The following is an 18,624-nucleotide window of genomic DNA, read 5'->3' as shown; positions in this document are numbered from 1 at the left end:
TTAGTTAGGGCAACGCCACCTTCAGCAAAGATACTCCTCACTGACGTTAGCACGGTGGAATCAGAAACGGGTCCTTCACGCCAAAGGTAAGGCACAAGTGAGGTGCTTGTGGAAGGCCAGCTGCAAATCTTACGCTGCCTCGGTGACTCTGTGAGCTTCATGGGGCTTTTGGTGTCCTTCCAGAAGTACTGGGTTATCATGCTGAGGTTTTTTTCTTTCTTAAATTGAGGCAGGGGCCCAAGTGCTCTTGCACCCACCTGGCTGGTGGCACCAGCAGAGGTAAGAGCATCAGTGCAGCTCCAAGCCACCTCACTCCCACCTCCTGAGGCTGCGATTTCCACCAGCCAGTTGCAAGGTAAGCCAAGTCCTGTTTCTAAATTGATTGTTTCCTTATTCATTCTGCCTTAATGGCATAACCTGAGTACAGGGAAGATTGGGATTTAACACTTTCCAAACCAGCCTGCAGAAGGTGAAAACCCACAACTGCAACCACAGCCCCTGCTGCCTCCTTCCCAGGAGGAAACATCGTAGACTGTAATTACTCTGACCTTTGGCTGATGAAGTTTGTGGCTTTTATAGACTGACGCCAACATATTCCTAGCTCAGGAAATCCAGATACACCTCTTACATCTGTGCTGCTCTTTCCAGGTCCCTGTCAGCCCCTGTGATGGCCTTAAGATGACACACCAGTGGCAGGAGGGCACCTCGTGCCCAGCCTGAGGAGCTCCCCATCACAGCCGTCATGCCCCTTCCCATCCACATGCCACTCGCCTGCTCTTGTGTCACTGCCCAGGTGCTATCACTACCACCCTCAAATGAAGCACGAAAAAGAACTGAGCAACCACTCTTTCAAGAAACCATCAGTTTGCTCCCCCAAGGCTCTGGACCACGGTATCTGCAAGGTGAAGTAAAAACAGATGGAAAAATTAAGGTGGGGATGGGGAGGAGAAAGCAAGTAACAGGAGCCAAATATTGCTGGTCCGTGCTATCAGCACGGCATGTTGCACCTCAGAAATGCCAAAATGCTTGAGAGATTCTTTTTAATGAGGTTATCCACCTTTTCACTTTGAAATTGCATTTCTGATTATTTACAAAGTGACCTAAATGAAAGGAAAAAAGAGTGCACAACAGGTGAAATAATTCCAAAGATAAGAAAAAAAATGACATCTTGGTTGGGACAAAATATTTGCAAGCTCACACTAAATTGGTTGCTGCCTTCTTTCATCAAAACCTTTCCCAAATCCTGCCTCAACTTGACCAAAGCAGATTTCTCATTACTACCCTGTTCTTTCGGCATAGTCACCAAACCTGCAAGATTCATCATTCAACCAATTCTAATTCTAGGTCCATCCTCAAAGGACACTAAAGTTGCATGGCCACTCCACATGCAGGAGAAAATTCAGTGACATTGCCCCGTGCGACAACACCCTCATTCATCAAAGTTACATCTCAGGGATATTAAAAGCAGAGAGTTTCTGAATTACTAAACAGCACTGGGTCATGCCCCGACCTGCTCGACTGGGTCACTGTGGCCTCTTGCATCATCCATTTACCAACTTCAACTGAGCTTTCCCAACCTGATACGATGAGAAAGAAGCTGCTGCTGCTGCTGCTCGACGCCTGGTTTGCCGCGCTCAGGCTCAGCTCTTGCTTGCTTTGCAGAGCTGCAGGGACAGACTACGACGATTGCTCTCCCTGTGCTATTTATACACCATTATCTCCTAACCGTTCCCAGATGCGTGTCCTTCCACCCACTTCCAGCGCGGCATCAGGAGGGGTTGTGTGGAGCAAACAAGGGAAGCTATTTCTGGAAAAGAATGAAAGAGGGTGGAAAATACAAAGTCATCAATACTTTACTTATGTTATTACAATAGTTAAGAAGCTAATAAATAAAGCCACAGTGGATGCGTGCTGTATCACCCACCAGTGGGAGTGCCAGGGACATTGCACGCTGGCTGAGCCTGCCAGCGCTGTGACGAAGGGTCCTCATGTGTGACAACTCGATTTTAAAACTCCAGATGTCTATGCACCCGATCAGCCTAATTAGACAACATGCGTGAGGAAAACACTGAAACATCATATATGAGCACCTCCAGAGCTCGGTCACTGGCTCTGTGACTCACCCCTGACTTCTGTCTAATGAGGCTCATCGCATCCCAAAGATGGGACTGATGACAGCACCGCCGCTACGGAGCGGGCAGGGACCTCGCAGCACCCCCAGCCTCGCTTCAGCTCTGTGACCAGCACTGCACCGCAGGTGGGACTCGCCTCCCCAAAAACCAGCCCACAAAGGGTTAGGCTGAGCTGCTGCATCTGCCAGGGCTCCCCTGGGGTCCCTATGTGGCCCTGACTCTTCCCTTGCTCGGGATTTTACCCCTGGGCCCTTCCTTCAGGAGCCCTCCCAAACTTTCCTCCAGTTGGTTCCTTTTTATTTTTTTTTCCTTCCCCCACCAGCGTAACTGCAGCTAAACATCCTGGCTCCTCAGAAGGCAGATTTCAGTTTAAGTTGTTGACTACAAGTGTTTCTTTGGCACTTGCTTGGGTAATAAAAACCACAGCTTGGAAAAGCATTAAATCCAGCATGTCCAGAATTATTTTGTGTGACAATTACATCTGGGGTAATTTCAATTTAATACCTCACCGCAAGTGAAAATTGCAGCATGCAGCCCTAAAATTGCTGTAATAATGAAAATAAACCCGCTAAGAGCTGTCTGTGCTACCTCAGGCTGTCACTGGATAAACATTTTGTGCTGCTTATGGTATTTCATAGGTCACCCAATTGCCAACAAGAAAAAAAACAAAAACAACACCCACAACATCTTTAGGAAACCAATGAAAGTTTGAGGGTTTTTTTTTATTGTTCAAAAAAAAAAAAAAGTAAAAAAAAAAGTAATAACTGCATTGCTTATGTTTGCAGTGTGTTGAAACCCACTGGCTGAAGTAATTTAAAGTTTCATGCTTTGAAACCTTGTAGCAGGACTGGGGAGCAATCTTAGCACAGCAAGTGCTGCCAGGCTGAACTGTCTGCAACGTGGGCTGCTCCACCAACTCACAGCATCTGGGGGGCCAAAAGAAGACAGAAGCTAGGCTGGCCTGCTCTAAAAACCCCAGAGAGAGCATGCAGCCAGAGAAACAATTATTATTTCCTCCTGCAAACCCAGAAGTCAAACTTTCATTTGATGGGAAGTTTCACTTTTCTGTTTTAAGGTTATTTCCCATTCAAATTTGAAATAATTTCAGAATCAGAAAGTTATGAAAGGAGCATGCTGGCTGCAGACACCTTAGGAATCAACCTTGGAAAATCCCAGCCTGGACTGGTTGCTTGCCGTACTTCAGGGTGGAAGGAGCAGCACATCTCATCTCCGTGTTCCCACTATGCCGTTAACAGCTCAAGAATAAATCATGGCACACCCGTTTCTGGGGACAGGGAGCAGAGAGCCGGAGCTCTGCACTCATCACAGGAATCGCAAAGCCCTCCCGCAAAGTCCCAAACTTTGGACACTCCAGTGTTCCTCACAGACCTCCGAAGTCCCTCACTCTGAAGAATTTTCTTGAGTTGCTTCAGCCCTTGTGCTCCTGGTGAGCGATGGGGTATCACACCCTGGTGGCCTCTGCACACAGCCGCCCCTGCATCCATAGAGGTCCTCCTGATGGGGCAACACACGCCCATTCCCAGGGCATTTCAACGTGTTTTACGTTTAAAATGGGAGACTTAACTCATAGTGCCCCTCACCAAACCAAAGCCCACCTTGGAAATACCGCTATGCAGCAAAATGCTAAAGACTAACGGTGTGAACAGAGATGGACCCTGTTCCTCAGCCCCTCCTGGTCCACCCCTGGGCTCATCCAGAGTGTGTTTTCTCCTTGACATGTGCCATCATGTGCCCACAGAGCTGCACTGTGTCTCCCAAAACGCACCTCTCATGCTCATGTTCTCCTGTGTCTCGTTAACTTCCTTCAAGAGATGATTATCCTCATCCCGCTCCCCCAGCTTCCCCTGCCAGGCTTCTGCTCATTCCTTTTTTCTGCTTCGACGGCCATCACTTGCCAAGAGCTCTGCTTTGAATTTTTAACATTTTCCATGAAGCCCAAACTCTCCTTCAACACAGCTCACCACTTCCAAAGCGCTCTCTGCATATTTATTTCGAACAGCCAGCTGCATCAGACAGAGCTACACATCTTTGAACTCCCTCCTGGCTCCTCTCTTCTCCTTGGAAACACGTGGGAGAGCAGTCTCATCACCACACATCTAAACCGAGAGTGTTTGGGCTTGTCTCCACGTTGCACTCACAAGGCTCTCCCTCTCACAATGACCCAGAGGACAGGTACCTGCCATCAGAAACAGTATGGGTTCACACCATCACCAATGGACAAACCCACAAGCACCTTGAGTTTCAGATGACATTCCTCGAGTCTGACTAGCTCTCCAAGCTTGATGGCTCTCTTGAGTGAAGACATGTGCAAGAGTCATGTCACAGCAGTGCAACTACCATGAGCTGCATGTTATAGATTTGGACGCTTCACCAGAAGCAGAGAACTTGGTGGAGAAAGGGAAAAAACATTAAAAGTCCTTTTAGCTCACAGAAAAAGTGAACTAAATTACACAAATCTCCACAGCAACTTCGAGGAAGATATAATACTAACGTCAAAGCTCTCAGCTCACATCTATGCTGGAAGAAGAGATCTTGCCAGCCTGGTGCACACCTCTGAAGGGACTCAGCCAGTCAGGACCGGAGCAAGCCTCTGCTCCAGCCTGGCCTTGGGCTGGACCAAGTCATCCATGCCTGAGAGAGGCCTCTACAGCTTTGCTCAGGCTACACACCAGTCAGTCAACAACTACCTCTCAGGGACCTTGCTGTCACCCCACACCCAGCCGGAGAGACAGGGTGGCAGGGAAAGTGGAGAAGACCAGAGATGCTGAAAACATGTCTGTGCCTTACCAAAGGGACAGGAGCCAGTCAGCTTCTGGAAATGGGTGGCAGTCCAGGAAAGAAAAACAAGGAGAGTTTTCTTTTATCGTTTTTCTTTCTTATCGTGAAAACCAGCTCAGCCCTCTCTGGGTTGAGCTGCTTCACCTAACTATTGTGGCTGGGCGTCTTTGGTGTAGTCACTGCAATTCCTCCCTCCAGGACCCCAGAGGAAACTGGAGCAAGTCTTGACAACCAACCAGGTGTGAAAAATGACTCCCTTGGAGGAAAATGAAAATTACTGCCCTAGGGAGCGAGGAAGCCACCCACCATAGGCAAGCAAACAGTCACCGGTGGGAAGGAAGAGATTAGAGCCCCAGCTGCCTTGCCCCGGCCAGTAGCGAACATGGCCGGGCTCCGCATACCTGCAGGGATGGCAGGACATGCGGGCACCTTGGTCATACCTCTCAGGACAACCTCTCAGGGTGGCATAGCCCCCAGCCAGTGGGAAACCATTGTGCCTAAACCCTATCTTTGAGCTGAAGCAAAATTACAGGCGACTTCCACGAAAATACTCTAAAAATAGGAACCCTGGACATGTTGTGATTTACAGCTATATAGCAATATATGTGCCAACTCATATGGAAGCTAATGAGTTCATAGAGCTTACTGCTGGACAGGACCATGCACTGTCTCACCTGACCTCTGGGTAACACAGGCTCTGGCATTTTTCCCAGTTATCTGTGCATTTCTCAGTTATCCGTGCACTAAGCCTAGTGACTTATGTCTGACTGCAGAGTACCTTTCAAAAAATCATCACTTCATGCCCTCCTGAGATGGAAAATCCAAGAAGCGCTGTTTACGTTACAGTCAATGTGTCAGTTTCATACAACAGTATAAATGGGACACGACAATTCAGTATTTGCATGACTGGAGCACATAGAGGAGTCGGTGGCCTTCTTCATGACAGTCACCACCCTCGGTTCCTCTTGGCTCTCCCCAAGCCATCCTTCCTGCACGTTACCTCAAAGTATTTTGTCACTCAGGTTTGAGAGACCTTCAGAATCCTACTTTGTCTTTCCAAGGTATGCCAGCATCTCCTCCTCCTTCCATGGGTATGCTTTGCACCCCCTCAATCAGGATGAGGAGGACTCCATGCCAAACGGAGGACTGACCATGGTCTGCCTTGCTGCACATCTCCAGCACCAACATGTACCGCGTGCGCTGGCTGGCACCTGGGGCTGTGCCAGGGGATGGCTGCTAGCAGCAAGCAGGCTGCTTGCACATCCTGCACTTGGAGTCGGATCTGGGACAAAGACCTCCTGAGAGAGCTCTGGGGTTTCCTCCATAACACCAAGAGCTTTGATGCTGACCACTCCACCAGGACACATCACAATTTGAGTGTGAATGTCGCTCCTCAGAGCATATATGTGACCTTTGTAGCACGATAGGAAGAGCAGTGGCTGCGGGGATTGCTACCTGCTGCAGACCCTCTTGCATCTATCCTGGTCCTGCAGGTCCACCTTGGGCTGGCCGTGTCTGTGGGCAGGTTGGTACTACCAAAACACCAAAAGGCCTAGAGCAAAGAGAGGCTGAAAAATCAGCTGGAAGGTGGAGGACTCTGGAAAGTCAAAAGGTAAAGTAAAGAAGGAAAGCCAAAAGGAAAGAAGAAGGGATGAGGAGTCAGATGTCAGCTGGCGATGCCACGTGATTGCAGGGAACGCCAGCTCAAGTTTGGCTTGCAAAGTGAAAAAATACCCTTGAGAAAGGTTGGTAGGATTTCTCTGTGCTTGACTGGCATGCGCCTCAGGTTTGCATTCCCAAAAAGGGACTGAAAAATCCCCAGGGTGGCATGCAACAGCCTCAGTGGCTGCTGGGGCTGGGAGAAATGGGGGTGATACAGAGAGAGGAATCCCCGGTTGAGCAGATGACTTGGGGGTGTGCAAGGGCTTGAGTGAGGGTGAGGAGGCACATCTGCAACAAATACTCAATGGTGGTTAGCATCAGAGCTGACAAGGAATTATTTAGGAGGCTTTAACTAGACGTAATTGGGTAAAACTGTAAGGAAGACCATCAGGAAAACGCTGCCAGGGCGCTGAACCAGTTCTGGCTGTAGATTAGACTCCCAGAGGAACCTGTCCAAGTCCCCACCTCTCCCCTCCCCAGCACATGCTACCACAAAAATACTAGAAAACAGGCAAAAGAGAAGAGCCCTCCCGAGGGCAGGAGAAGATGCAGCCACTGATGAAAGAGGTCTTCTCAGCCTCCGTCTTCAGAAGAAGTCAATGTGCTACCGTGAATGTGATGGTCACAGCTAGGGCTTGCCTGAAGGCAAGCAGCTCCAAGCCTTGGCAGGGGACCACCATGCACGCTGCCCACCAGGGCAAAGACCTGCAAACAGGAACCCGGGTTCAACCCAACGGCAGGTTGGCCTGAGAAGGTCAGCCTTCTTGGGTTGGCCAAGAAGGACATTTCTCTACACAGCTTCTGGAAATTGAAACAGTGCTATATTTGGCTAGTGCACAATTACTGTTTCCTCTAACTCACTGCCTCTTTTGGTCTCTTTCTTTCTTTTCCCTGCAAGATAGATATCTAAAACATTAATCAAACGGCTAAATTCGAAGAAAGGGGAAATGCAAGAAAGCAAAAATAACCTTCTGTGCATGTGACGTGCTGCTGCTGCAAACCTCAAAACTGACAAGACGAAGCATTTATAATTTATTAAAAATTAGCTGGATTTTTGCCTTTGGAAAAGGGGAGGGGAAAAAAAAGAGAACCCTCTAGAAAGGAAGGAGAGAATAGCACGGCTGCATTTTAAAACAAGTTAAACCAGATTGTGTGTCTTGATTTGCAAAGCAGCTCATGAATAATTCAGACTTCTAGGGCCCTCCACACAGACTCAGGGTCTGTCTTGCTTCTTGACTCCCCCCACCCTTCCTCAGAACTGAGGCAAAAAGAAAAAAGGAGCCAACAAAAGTGAAAAAAAGAAAACAAAAAAAACCCACCTTCTTTGTTTTCACTAGAATTTTAAATTGTGGCCAAATTTCTGATGCCAGTTTTACTGGAATACCAGAACTGACATCAAAGGTTTTCACTTGGTGAAAGTAAAAGCAAAATCTGGCACCTTGCACCCTCCTGGAAAGCCACCAATCCTTTATTAAAGATCTTCAGAAGCCAGGACAACCTGAAATTACATTTCAGAGGGTCAGAACCACGGATGTAAAGATTCATTAGGGAGGACACTTTCTGACCAGAGCTTCCTGGCACCACATGGCAAATCAAAGCAGAGAAAGTCCCCATCCCCACAACGCCTCCTTAGTCATAACTGGAGAAGCACAAACCCAACTCCACGCTGTGATAGCTTAAAAACTCTTTATGCATGCAGGAATCTGCAGCACTTACAGCAAAAATCCACCCAAATGGCCCCAAAACATTGCCTGTGATCGCCCTTTTGCTACAGTTGATGGAGTAGGACTTTAAGGCGCTGGGTAACTGAAAAAACAAACAAGAGTTTGATGGAAGAAACTGTCTCATGGCCTTAATTATCAATAGTAGCGAGCCTCAGAGAATTAGGTTTCATTGCTTACTAATACTCGACTTCGATTTCAGCCTACGCAAACATACTGGGTCAACAGAGATACCGAGACAAGCATGAAAGTTAAACAAACAACTTCATTCTGTCAGAATTACTTGGAGCAAGTTATCAGAGTAATCGATGGCACGTAATAACTATAAGACAAGTGGTCAATATGTTATAGCAGTCAAAGGCAGAGGATGGCTCTAGCAGAGAGTGATCAATGGCACCCTGGGAATGCCAAAGCACTTGGTGATGAAGTGATGTCCATCATGAAGTCGTCAGCAGACCCCGGTATGGTTCAGGAGAGCGACACATCGCTCTCTGCGATGAGCACCAAGACAAGCAAGGCTTTCTCTTCCCTATAAAAACCCCAGGATCCTCTCTGTCCATTGCAGGGAAGGAGGCATGTGGAGTTTAAAGAGGAGACCCGATGCCTCCATGGATTGACCGGTGTTGGCACACCCATCCTGAGGGCCATGGCTGGGGCTGCAGTCAATCCTGGTCTATCAGAGACCCCCATCCCTCCCTCCAGTGGGAAGAAACCCTCCCCCCCAGCGCAGCAACCGCCACGGCAATACCACGTCCTCCCACCGACAGTTCCTGCAGCTGCCGACAGGCATTGCGGCATCACTTCCACTCCAGCACATCATTTGTTCCAGAGGAGACCAACCTGTACTTTTCATTTGATACTCAAAATCATTTGCTTTTAAATACAGCCTGTCATTTTTAGATGACTAGAAGTGTCAAAAACATTTGAGATCTAAATGAATTTTTTTCCTTTTCAGGATAAGAAAAACAGATCTCTTTGGCCTTAAGTTTTCCTGTGTTTTTACTTTTAGATTCACTGGGAGTTTTGCTTTTGGTTTATCCTGAAATTGCTAACTCCTGGCTTTTCTTTTTCTTAAATAACCAAAAAAATGAAACACAGTTATTCACTCAGCTCTACCGAGCCCTGTCCACCCACATAGCCCCCAAATTCAGGCTCCAGAGATGCGGCACTGACAACACCGACGTAACCCAGGCGTGAGGAGCAGAGCGGATCCCATCGCTCACTCCATCTCCATCTCCAGCTTCAGCCTCTCGAATGAAAGCAGCAGTACCTGTGCCCGGATGCCACTCACCTTGAAATGGAGCGGTTCATCCTCAGGGCACAGAGATCGGCAGGTCACTGTCTTTTATTAAATTCCCAGCTCTCCCCCCTCCCTGTCCCCCATCATGACAAGGACATGCAGAAAGATCACTGCGCCACAGACAGATATCTGGATATCTGGGGAACGAGCTTTTATCTCTGGGTGAATGTGTTGCAGAAGTGGAGCTAATTAACTGGGACTCTGTTTTTGAAAAAGGTTAATATTTTATCACATGTCTTCTATCTTGAGGAATAATTAGCCCTGGCAGTACTAGCTCTGCCGTTTCCCAAGGGACTGAGCAAGAGACTGGAGACTGGATAGAGACACGTGGTATTGATGGATAGACAGCATCTCAACTCTGGGCTAACAGTACATCTAACCAGCAGTTACTTCTCAACACCAACTAACCTGCCGTAGAACTATTAACACAGGCAAAACTGCACTCCAAAGGCTGTATGTATTCTGCTTGTCCTAGTCTACACCCTCAGGTACAGGGGATGCTTTAAACCAAGGCACTGCGACTCAGTCAAGAGCTTCACAGCTCCAGCACCGGAGCATCAGTCCAAGCCCCTTCTCCCCAGGCACCGCTGCTGGTGCCAGCTCTGGGGCAGTCTCTTTCTTCGTTGCTCCAATGCCCTGGTCTGCACAACATGAGGGAAACCCCAAGCACTCCCCCAACTCTTCCATCCCAACGACAACCCTGTTCTCATGGCGGGAACCAACCGCTGAAGCAAGTTCCCACAAGGACTGTGAAGAAGAAGGTCCCCCCAGTGCTTGCACAGCAGTCCTCATCAGGGGGTACAGCACACATCATCTCCCCCTGAGGCTGCTAAGAAGAGGGCTGGGATGCAAGCAGATTAAATGGAGAAATTGGAAAAGGACGAGGGAAGAGTCATTTCAGATAGACCCAGAACTATTTTGTGCGTGCGTTTTTCTTGGCAAAATGCAATGGACGGGTGGGTGGGAATTTCCAAAATGAAATCAAAACTGTCTCACAGGGAAACAAAACCAAAATAACTCAGGTGAAGGAAATCTATCAGTTGGACAGGGGGGAGAAAGTGTTTTCAGCTTTTTTTCTCTCTGAAACAGCAATTTTTGGCAAGCAAAACATCAGTCCAAACAAAATAAAGGCGTTCTCCAGGGAAGAGACAGCTAGGATGGAGGCTGTGCCTGCTCCTGAGTGAGCTCTTCGGACTCTTCTCAGGAGGATGCCTGTCCCGTGTGGATGCTCCTCCTACCCAGTGAGGCACGGTGGGGCTGGGACAAGGGACAACTTGGAGAAACAAAACACAGCACATAGGAAATTTAATGTTACACCTGGAACAGTCCAGAGTCACCCTCCCTGCCAGGAGCTGGGCTCCAAGACACCAAGATCCTATGGGCTCCCCTAGTACCCGCACTGCCGATCCCCTTTGCTCTGCAGACATCTTTTAGCCGAGAATACAGCTCAGGAATCGTTTCTGCTCGCTGCGCAGACAAGTGCCATAACTCACACTCCTAGCACAGCTCTTTCAGATATAACTAGCTTTGCCCTCCAGAAAAAGAATTAGTAACACAGCCACTTAACTGACACATCCTCCTGCATTCAAAACACCCGCCTATACATTTCCATCAGCTCCTCATACAGTCTAGCTCACTCCTCAACTCCTTCCCAAGAGTCGCCCTCATCCTTCTCACTCAAAAAAAAGAAAAGGAGGGGGAGGAATAGGACTGCAAATCCACTGCTGCAGAATAAGCACCATCACATTTGCTGTTTCCCTACAGCTTCCATGATCGAGACACAACCAACCCTGCTCCTGAAGAAACACCAGCCTCCCCCTGCCTCTGCTGCAGCACCCCTTCCCAGTACCATTTTTAATTAAAGCCCCTCAGCCTGCCTTTCTCTAGGCAGCCCCTCAAGATACAAAACCGCGATATCTCATGGTGCTTCAGATCCTGTCCCACTTGGTGGTCGCAAACATCCAGCATCAGATTCCGTGACTCCAGGGCACAGTTCACAACCTGGGATCAGTTGAGCTGTGGCCCGAAAACCTGAGGGGAGCCACTGCGCTGCCAGGGTGAGGAAGACATAACACCACTGAAACCAACAGGGTGGCAGTCCTTTTGCTGTGATGCAGGTAGCCTGGCGGTAAAGATTACCCTCCATTTCTGCCTAGGAGTCACTTGTTGGCTGACCTGACCCACCACCTCCAGCTCTAGGAGCAATCACACAGGGGCTGGAGGCCACAGCGGCATTGCAGGCTGCTGAGGACATCAGAGCAAAATCTGGGGTTGGGTTGGGATCTCAGCACTTGGAAGCCCCTCTCCTCCCCAGGGAGGTCTGTGCAAGTCATGCAGAGTGGTTCAGGTGTCGGTGAGGCCTGTGGAACACATATTAAGCTCCAGGACAAGCACCGGCAGAGCCAACATGGACTGCGGCAGAAGCCCCATCACATCTGAGGAGGGAAGAACAGGCTCTCTGGACAAGTGGATGTTGGGTTGATGGTCTGGCCAGCAGTGTTGCCCAAGGACAGTCCCCAGTCCAGACACAGGCAGCCATCTCAGGGGAGATGCGACCTCTCCCAGACCTCAAGCCCACCATAATCCCATTTTATGCAGCCCCTTTTCATCAATGCTTCCCCCCCGCCCCCCATTAAAAAAACAAAAAGCTTCAGAAGAGGGCATTAGATGGAAAGAGATATTTGAAAAAGATCATCGCATTCATCAAGTTTTGTTCCCTGAAGCCACCAGCGTCTGTCTCAGAAGCCATCAGGTCTAGCTGGCCTGCTCCTAAAGCCCTCCTCTGCCTGGCAAGCTGTTCCACAGGCCACCAGACAACAAACACGGGGCAGCAAACATCACAGACACTGTCACGCGTTGGGGTGGCCACAGCCATTCCCAGGATGGGGACTTGGACAGGAGTGGCCAACCAGCCATTTCCCAGGACTGTGAATTTCCAGCCCAGTTCGCAGCCAGTGAGTCCCCAGAGAGACCCATCACACTCCCTGTGTGAGCTCTCCAGAAGCAGTAGGTGCAGCTATCAGAAAAAGGCACCTTACCGACTTCTTACCAGGTGTTCCTACATCCATGCAAGACGCCGACTCCAGAAGAAGCAGGAGAACATGAAACACTGTTTTTTTGCAGTGCTAAAATGGTCCGATGAATATTTTTCTCCACTTTCAGGCAACATCATGGAGTGGAGACTCCATGGGATTTTTGTCCCTGAGTGGGAGTGGGATTTTTGTCTCTGACCGAGTTTTCTCAAGCCTTAGGAAAGAGAGAAGTTTAGGAGTTTCAGTTCCAGCTTAAAATGAGGAGTCAGGGTCACCTTTTTTTTTTTCCAATTTTTTCCCCAATGTTCTCTGAGCAGAGGTCTGGACAGATTGCAGCCCTGCAGTCTAGGCAGGATTTAGCCAGGACCTTCCTCTCTTCTATGAGGAAAGGCAAAGCAGATGGTCACAGTCAGTCTTCCAGTGAGTCCAGGCATCCCTAGCAGGAAACACTTCATATTATGGGTCCTATTCTCTCGGAGAAACGCACATAAATCAAGAACCTCTCCACTGGAAGAAGTGAAGTGGTTTTGGATTTACACGAACATGAAGGAAAAAACTGTGGAGTTCTGCATGGACAGCATATTCTGAAATACCAGGGACTAAGTGCATGGAAACATAGGGAAAACATAGGGTGCTGCTTTCAGCCCATCCTTTAAGGCTTTCTCTTTTGCTGATGTAGCTCTGGCCAGCTGACATGAGGAGACTGCGTCTTTACGGCAGTCTTGAATGGATGCAGTGCTAAGGACACCACATCTTGCACTGGATGCACTGTAGAGGATGCACATTGGAAAGCAGGGCATGAAAACAGCTGCAGAGCCCAAGCAGCATGAGAAGCTGATACTGAAACACTGTGACGACTACGCTGGAGTCTAAGCAACCCCACCACTGGCAAAGCCTTGCAATGTCAAGCCAGAAGTGATACACGAGTGCAGTAGTTAAGTGCATCCCTCTTAGGTCATGAACCCCAAAAGAGGAGAACTCCCCTCACTGCTGTCCCACCAAGAACGACCTGAGACCACTGAACATACCAATGTCGCCCAAGCAGCAGCACAGACTCTTGCTTGTTAATCACATGGACGAAGGCATCCAGTCACCTCAGCAGTCCTCCATCAGGGCGTCTGCACAGTGGTACACAGATTTGAAACACAGATTTGCTACTGACATAATGATCAATCCTGGAAAAGATGGCAGGCAGTGAGGACAGGAGGCTTTAGCAAGCATGCTTCGATGTGCACCGACCCCTCCTCTCATTTAAATTCACTCACTGTGAGCAACTGGAGAATTAGGGCCCACAGTGTCTGCAAGACAGGAAAGATACGGGTAATGCAAGTGCTGCAAGGACAGCTATTCAAGCAACTTCAAAGCTTGTTACACAAACGCAGGCAGCTGGGGGAGAAGAACTACAAATTATGTGCGCTGCAATCAAGGTTTGTAAATTATGTCAGCTCTTACAAAATGCTGGGCCAAGCCTGAGAGGCAGGAGTCCCAGAGGGCTCAGAGGTTTCTGCAACAAGAAAGAAACCTAGGCTGATTTTGTAGCTGACCCCGCTTTGAGCAGGGAGGCTGGATCAGAGACCTCCTGTGGTCTCTTCCAACCTGAATTATTCTATGATTTTATGAAATGCCTGTTTCTGATTAATAGCTGTCTTGCTTCCATTGCTCAGCTGCCAACAATTGCAAATCTCAATACTCCTTGTTCTCTCTGCCACCTGAAAACAATCTCTCTGGGTTTTGATCACATACCTGTTCCTCAAACCTCCTTGGAGTTTCAAGTTCAAATTCACCCAGAAGACCAAGTGCAAAATGCCACTATGTGTGATGAGCACTCCAGATGGACTGAACCTACAAAGTGCAGAACTGAGCTCTTCTGAGTGAAAGACTCGGGGTTTGGCCCACCTATAGTCATAGGTGGGTCAGGTTTAGCCAACAGGCATGCAAAAGCCAGTGTTGGCCCAGGAGTGATGGGCAACAAACTGGCCATCGCAACCATGAGATGCTGGTACAGCTGTCTGACAGGGGCTGGGAGGCCAAAATAACTAGTGCTTGGTAGTCTGAGGGACACAATGCACACCGTTACTCAAACTATGCCTCACCCTCAAGTCTTTGGCCGGATGGGACCTTCGCAGTTTGCATCCTCTAAATTGCGCTTTGGGCTTCACTCTTCAGTTTGTTCAAAAGCCTCAGCTCTCCAGCAACACATAGGTCCAAACTGGGAGTGACAGCAGGTCTAAACTCTAGCACAAAACTACAGGTAGTGGGTTTTGATAAGGGGAGCTCCATACTGGGTCTTTTGTTAGCAGACAGCAAATTTTCCCAGCTAGGGGAACTGGCTGCACTTGTAACCAACCTGCACAGCAAAGGTCTGAATTCCTGGAGGGCTGAAGAGCTTGAAAACAGGATAACTATGATGAGAAGAGATAATAACGACAGTTCCCTAAAAAATAAAATAAATCCCAGCATCACATGATTATCCCATCTTACATAGATGGTACGGCTGGATCTCAAATGGTTGATCAGTGGTTGGTAATAGTGTGTGGAGAGTGAACTGGCTGCCCAAAGCCGTGTGTCTCACTGACTTTCAGCTGCCCAACTGCATTAGGAGAAGCTACAAAACATACTAAGATACCTTCTTTCACATCGCCAACCTGTGCTAGCTATTTCGACCATTGCCAAAGGGTTACCAGGTTGCACAGAGGCATGAGCAATTCTGTCTCTTAAGACATTGCCCAGCCTGTGAAAGTTTTAAACTTAGGCCACAGAGCTAGCTGATTGACGGCAAAACCAAAACCTTGGCCTCTTCAGGCGGTTCCAGTTTATCCCCAAGACACACACCAACCCCTGCTCTGCTTGATGGACTGTTCTCATATATTCATCCCCAGAGATCGTGGTCTAAGGAGGTGATGGAAAAACACAGTGTCGAGCGCTAACCTCTTGGGGTCTGGTGTCCAAGAGACGAAAGCAATCATGCTGTTTCCTAATGGAGACACTTTTGTCTCAAATGTGTTTTCCACCATTCATTTGCGTAACTGCTCATCTGCAGGGTCATGCTGTGCTCTTGCCTGTAGTTAGGAATAAGAACAAGATTAAGACCAAAGGCAGGGGGATCCCAGATCTCCTCTTACCCAGCTAATTCAGCCTCAGAGTATGCTCTGCTGGCAAGAGATCCAGGGACAGCCCTCACCCATACAGGATTTTGCCTAAATGTGACAAATCTTATTTTGTAATGAAATCACAGATGCCGTGGCTTTGCCCAGAGCACAGTATAACAGCTGGAATAACAGACCAAGGGACAGAAAAACTCTTCGGGATATTGCTGGCAGTCATGCAGCAGCTAATAACGAACCCCAAAAGCAAGAAGAGACCCATACCCCCTTGCATTCAGCCCCCTCCAACCTGCATGAGGTGCTGCCAGCCTGCTCCCCCTGAGTGCCCCCCCCCAAGGCAGTGTTCTCCTGGGGTACCACCCACGTGGGGACCCCCAGCCCACACAAGAGGGTGCAGGACAGAGCAAAGCCAGCAGCATGCACACGTGGCTGCACAATCCTCTGGATTTCACCAATGCCGAGTCTGGAGATGCGGCAGCATTTGAGTGCTCCCTCTCCCCCATCCTCCTCACCTGGCTCCCTCTTCTGTGGGCCAGACTGGCTTAGCCTGCACAGCTCCATCTGTCCTCATGGACAGAGGTCCGTCCGTCCCCACCGCACACAAGGCACCTCTGCTCAGACATGCCCCACTCCCTGCTGTCCCATCACCCCTCTGCCCCAAGCAGATGCACTCAGCAACATCAGGCTCAGGGAGACCACATGCACACACACACCCCCGTACCCACACCACTTCTTGCAACAGAGTGCAGCCAGAGCCAGCAACTCACAAGACGCTGCCTGAATAAGCAAATTTTAAAAATAACAGAATCCCTCAGGACTTAGTCTGCATTATGCAGGAAACCGGATTAGCTCTGCTACAATCCAGAGGCCACAGTGAGAAATGTATGGAGTCAGCAAAGGGAAGGGCAACAGTAGGCCAGGAAAACCTCTAGGTTCAGTTCCACTCTCAACTGTTCAAGGTCCCTCCAGGTAATGTCCCGGCAAACTTTCTCTCGAATTCTAAGTGGGTTTGGCCACCTGTTAGGTACCTACCTGCTTCTGCAGGTCTAATGTTCAGGCACCGCTGAGGATGGCAGAGCAGAACCCCACCTCTGTCCTGCCTGTGGAATAAGATGGGCTTTTCTACACATGTCATTCTCCAGACATTAAGTTCCTCCTTTGGGGACCCTTAAGAAACCAGGTGAGGAAGATAAGATGCCTAAATCCCTATGTGGAGTACAAAATGCATTTCTAGCTGCATTTCTAGACCCAGTGTTCACCTCGATTCATCTCAAAGTGGTTTTGGTCTAGCAGGCAATGAAGTTGAAGGAAGACAAGGCAATGTGAGAAGTCCAAGGGGATCATAAACACGCTAAGCCAAAGGCAATGCTGTCAAAATCTACTTTTCTCCTCTTCGACTCTTCACTTCCAAGAAGATATTACAATATTCTTAGTGCACTTGACTGCTTGCCACTCCTGGGATGCAATCATCAACTCAGCCAAAAACGGAGCCACTTCAAAACCTGCATGCGACACAGCTGCCCTCACACAATCTGCACGTGGATGTCTACACATGCTTTCACGTGCCGTGCACCAAACGCATTCGCACAGGACACGGGGACATGTGGAAGGTGTGCAGCGGCAGAGACGCACACTCAGCCCCGCGTGCCCGTGTACACAGGTTTTCAACTACCCCAACTAGAGCCGCTCCAATGTAATGCTGAACGTGCAGCCTCTGCGCCCTTGGGATGCACGCTGCAATTAATGGGTCAAAATAACGCTGCAGCGTGTAGTGCTTCAGGGCTGAAATCCTGACTTTTCTGGACCTCGAGAACTCAAGACAGCAGCTCTTTACCCCAGGGGAACGTCACAGGCATCACCTCTTCCCATCCCTCCATGAACAATCCCTATGAGCAGAGCCACCAGCCCTGGGCAGGTCTCCCACCCAACGGACACTCTCTAGCTGGCACGGCACTACGGTTTGAGTGAGGAAACCTGGAGGAAGTCTTACGGTGTGTGTTGTTCCCCGCAAAGGGAACAGGACAGACTGCAAGGACAGAACTTTTCTAGAGTGCACAAGTTGGCGTGACCAGGCCCCCGGGCTGTCAGGGTGCTCTCACCTTCAGCAGACGATGCGAGACCTGATCTTTGTATCTGCCAGTATCCCTGCCAGCCTCTCATTTCAATCACAACTTGATTTTAGCAGCTGCTTTCTCTCTCTCAGACACGCACATACGCACAGGAACGCACCCCCTCAAGTAGCTGTAAAATTCAAGCTTAACTGCGTAGGTAGGGCCTCTTGTAAAGCACTTGGGACTCATGGAGGGAGGGAGCTTCAAAAATCTGGAGGATTATTGCCTTATGCCAGGATTTGAGAGGGCTCCATCCCTGGCCTCCTTGCTCTACCAGCTCTTGAGACAGCACTACTAAACTCGTATCAGCACTGTGGAGGAAAAAAGCAAGACGAATAGAGGAAAACAGGCAGCAGAGGATGCCTGAGGCTGGCTGACGTGATTTGGAATAGCTAGAGAAGTCTGCTGGAGGCTCTTACCTCCCCTCCAGCCACTACCCTCTCATCTACTGTCCTCATCCCCGATTTCACCTCTCTGCTTCACCGCTGTCAGCAAGCACAAACCCCAGCTCAGATTGGTGCTGGCCACGACTCATGGTGTCCCAGCCTAGTCTGGCAGCCACAACAGCATCTGCACATCTATTAAACCTAAGGGAGCGTTTGGGAGGTGGAGGTCAGCCTAAGCAGCATATGGAGCAACCACGTGGTGAATACCGGCCTCCCCAGGAGCTGTCTGCCGCAGATGGAAAAAGCCCAGGAGCCATCACAACGAAATCTTCTGGCTGGGGGCGACGCATCCTCTCTGTCGGCTTTCCAAGCCATTG

The 18,624-nt window shown here is 49.2% G+C and overlaps 1 protein-coding gene across 3 annotated transcripts in view; it reads right to left on the bottom strand.

Moving 5' to 3' along the window:
- GALNT14 (polypeptide N-acetylgalactosaminyltransferase 14) overlaps positions 1-18,624 on the bottom strand; it is a 105,019-nt gene that overhangs the window by 41,558 nt on the left and 44,837 nt on the right. Inside the window, exon 1 of one of the 3 annotated variants that reach the window (XM_076334716.1) lies at positions 258-296. The exons of the other annotated variants lie outside the window; for them this stretch is intronic. Coding sequence (XP_076190831.1) covers positions 258-289 — 32 coding nt within the window. The 5' untranslated portion in view covers positions 290-296. Of the gene's footprint in view, positions 1-257; positions 297-18,624 lie in introns of those variants that run through there. 3 annotated transcript variants of the gene reach the window in all.

This window comes from Aptenodytes patagonicus, chromosome 3, assembly GCF_965638725.1.
Source record: "Aptenodytes patagonicus chromosome 3, bAptPat1.pri.cur, whole genome shotgun sequence".
Taxonomy (NCBI): domain Eukaryota; kingdom Metazoa; phylum Chordata; class Aves; order Sphenisciformes; family Spheniscidae; genus Aptenodytes; species Aptenodytes patagonicus.
Note: the sequence above shows the minus strand (reverse complement) of the source record. Positions and strands in the feature narration are given on the sequence as shown.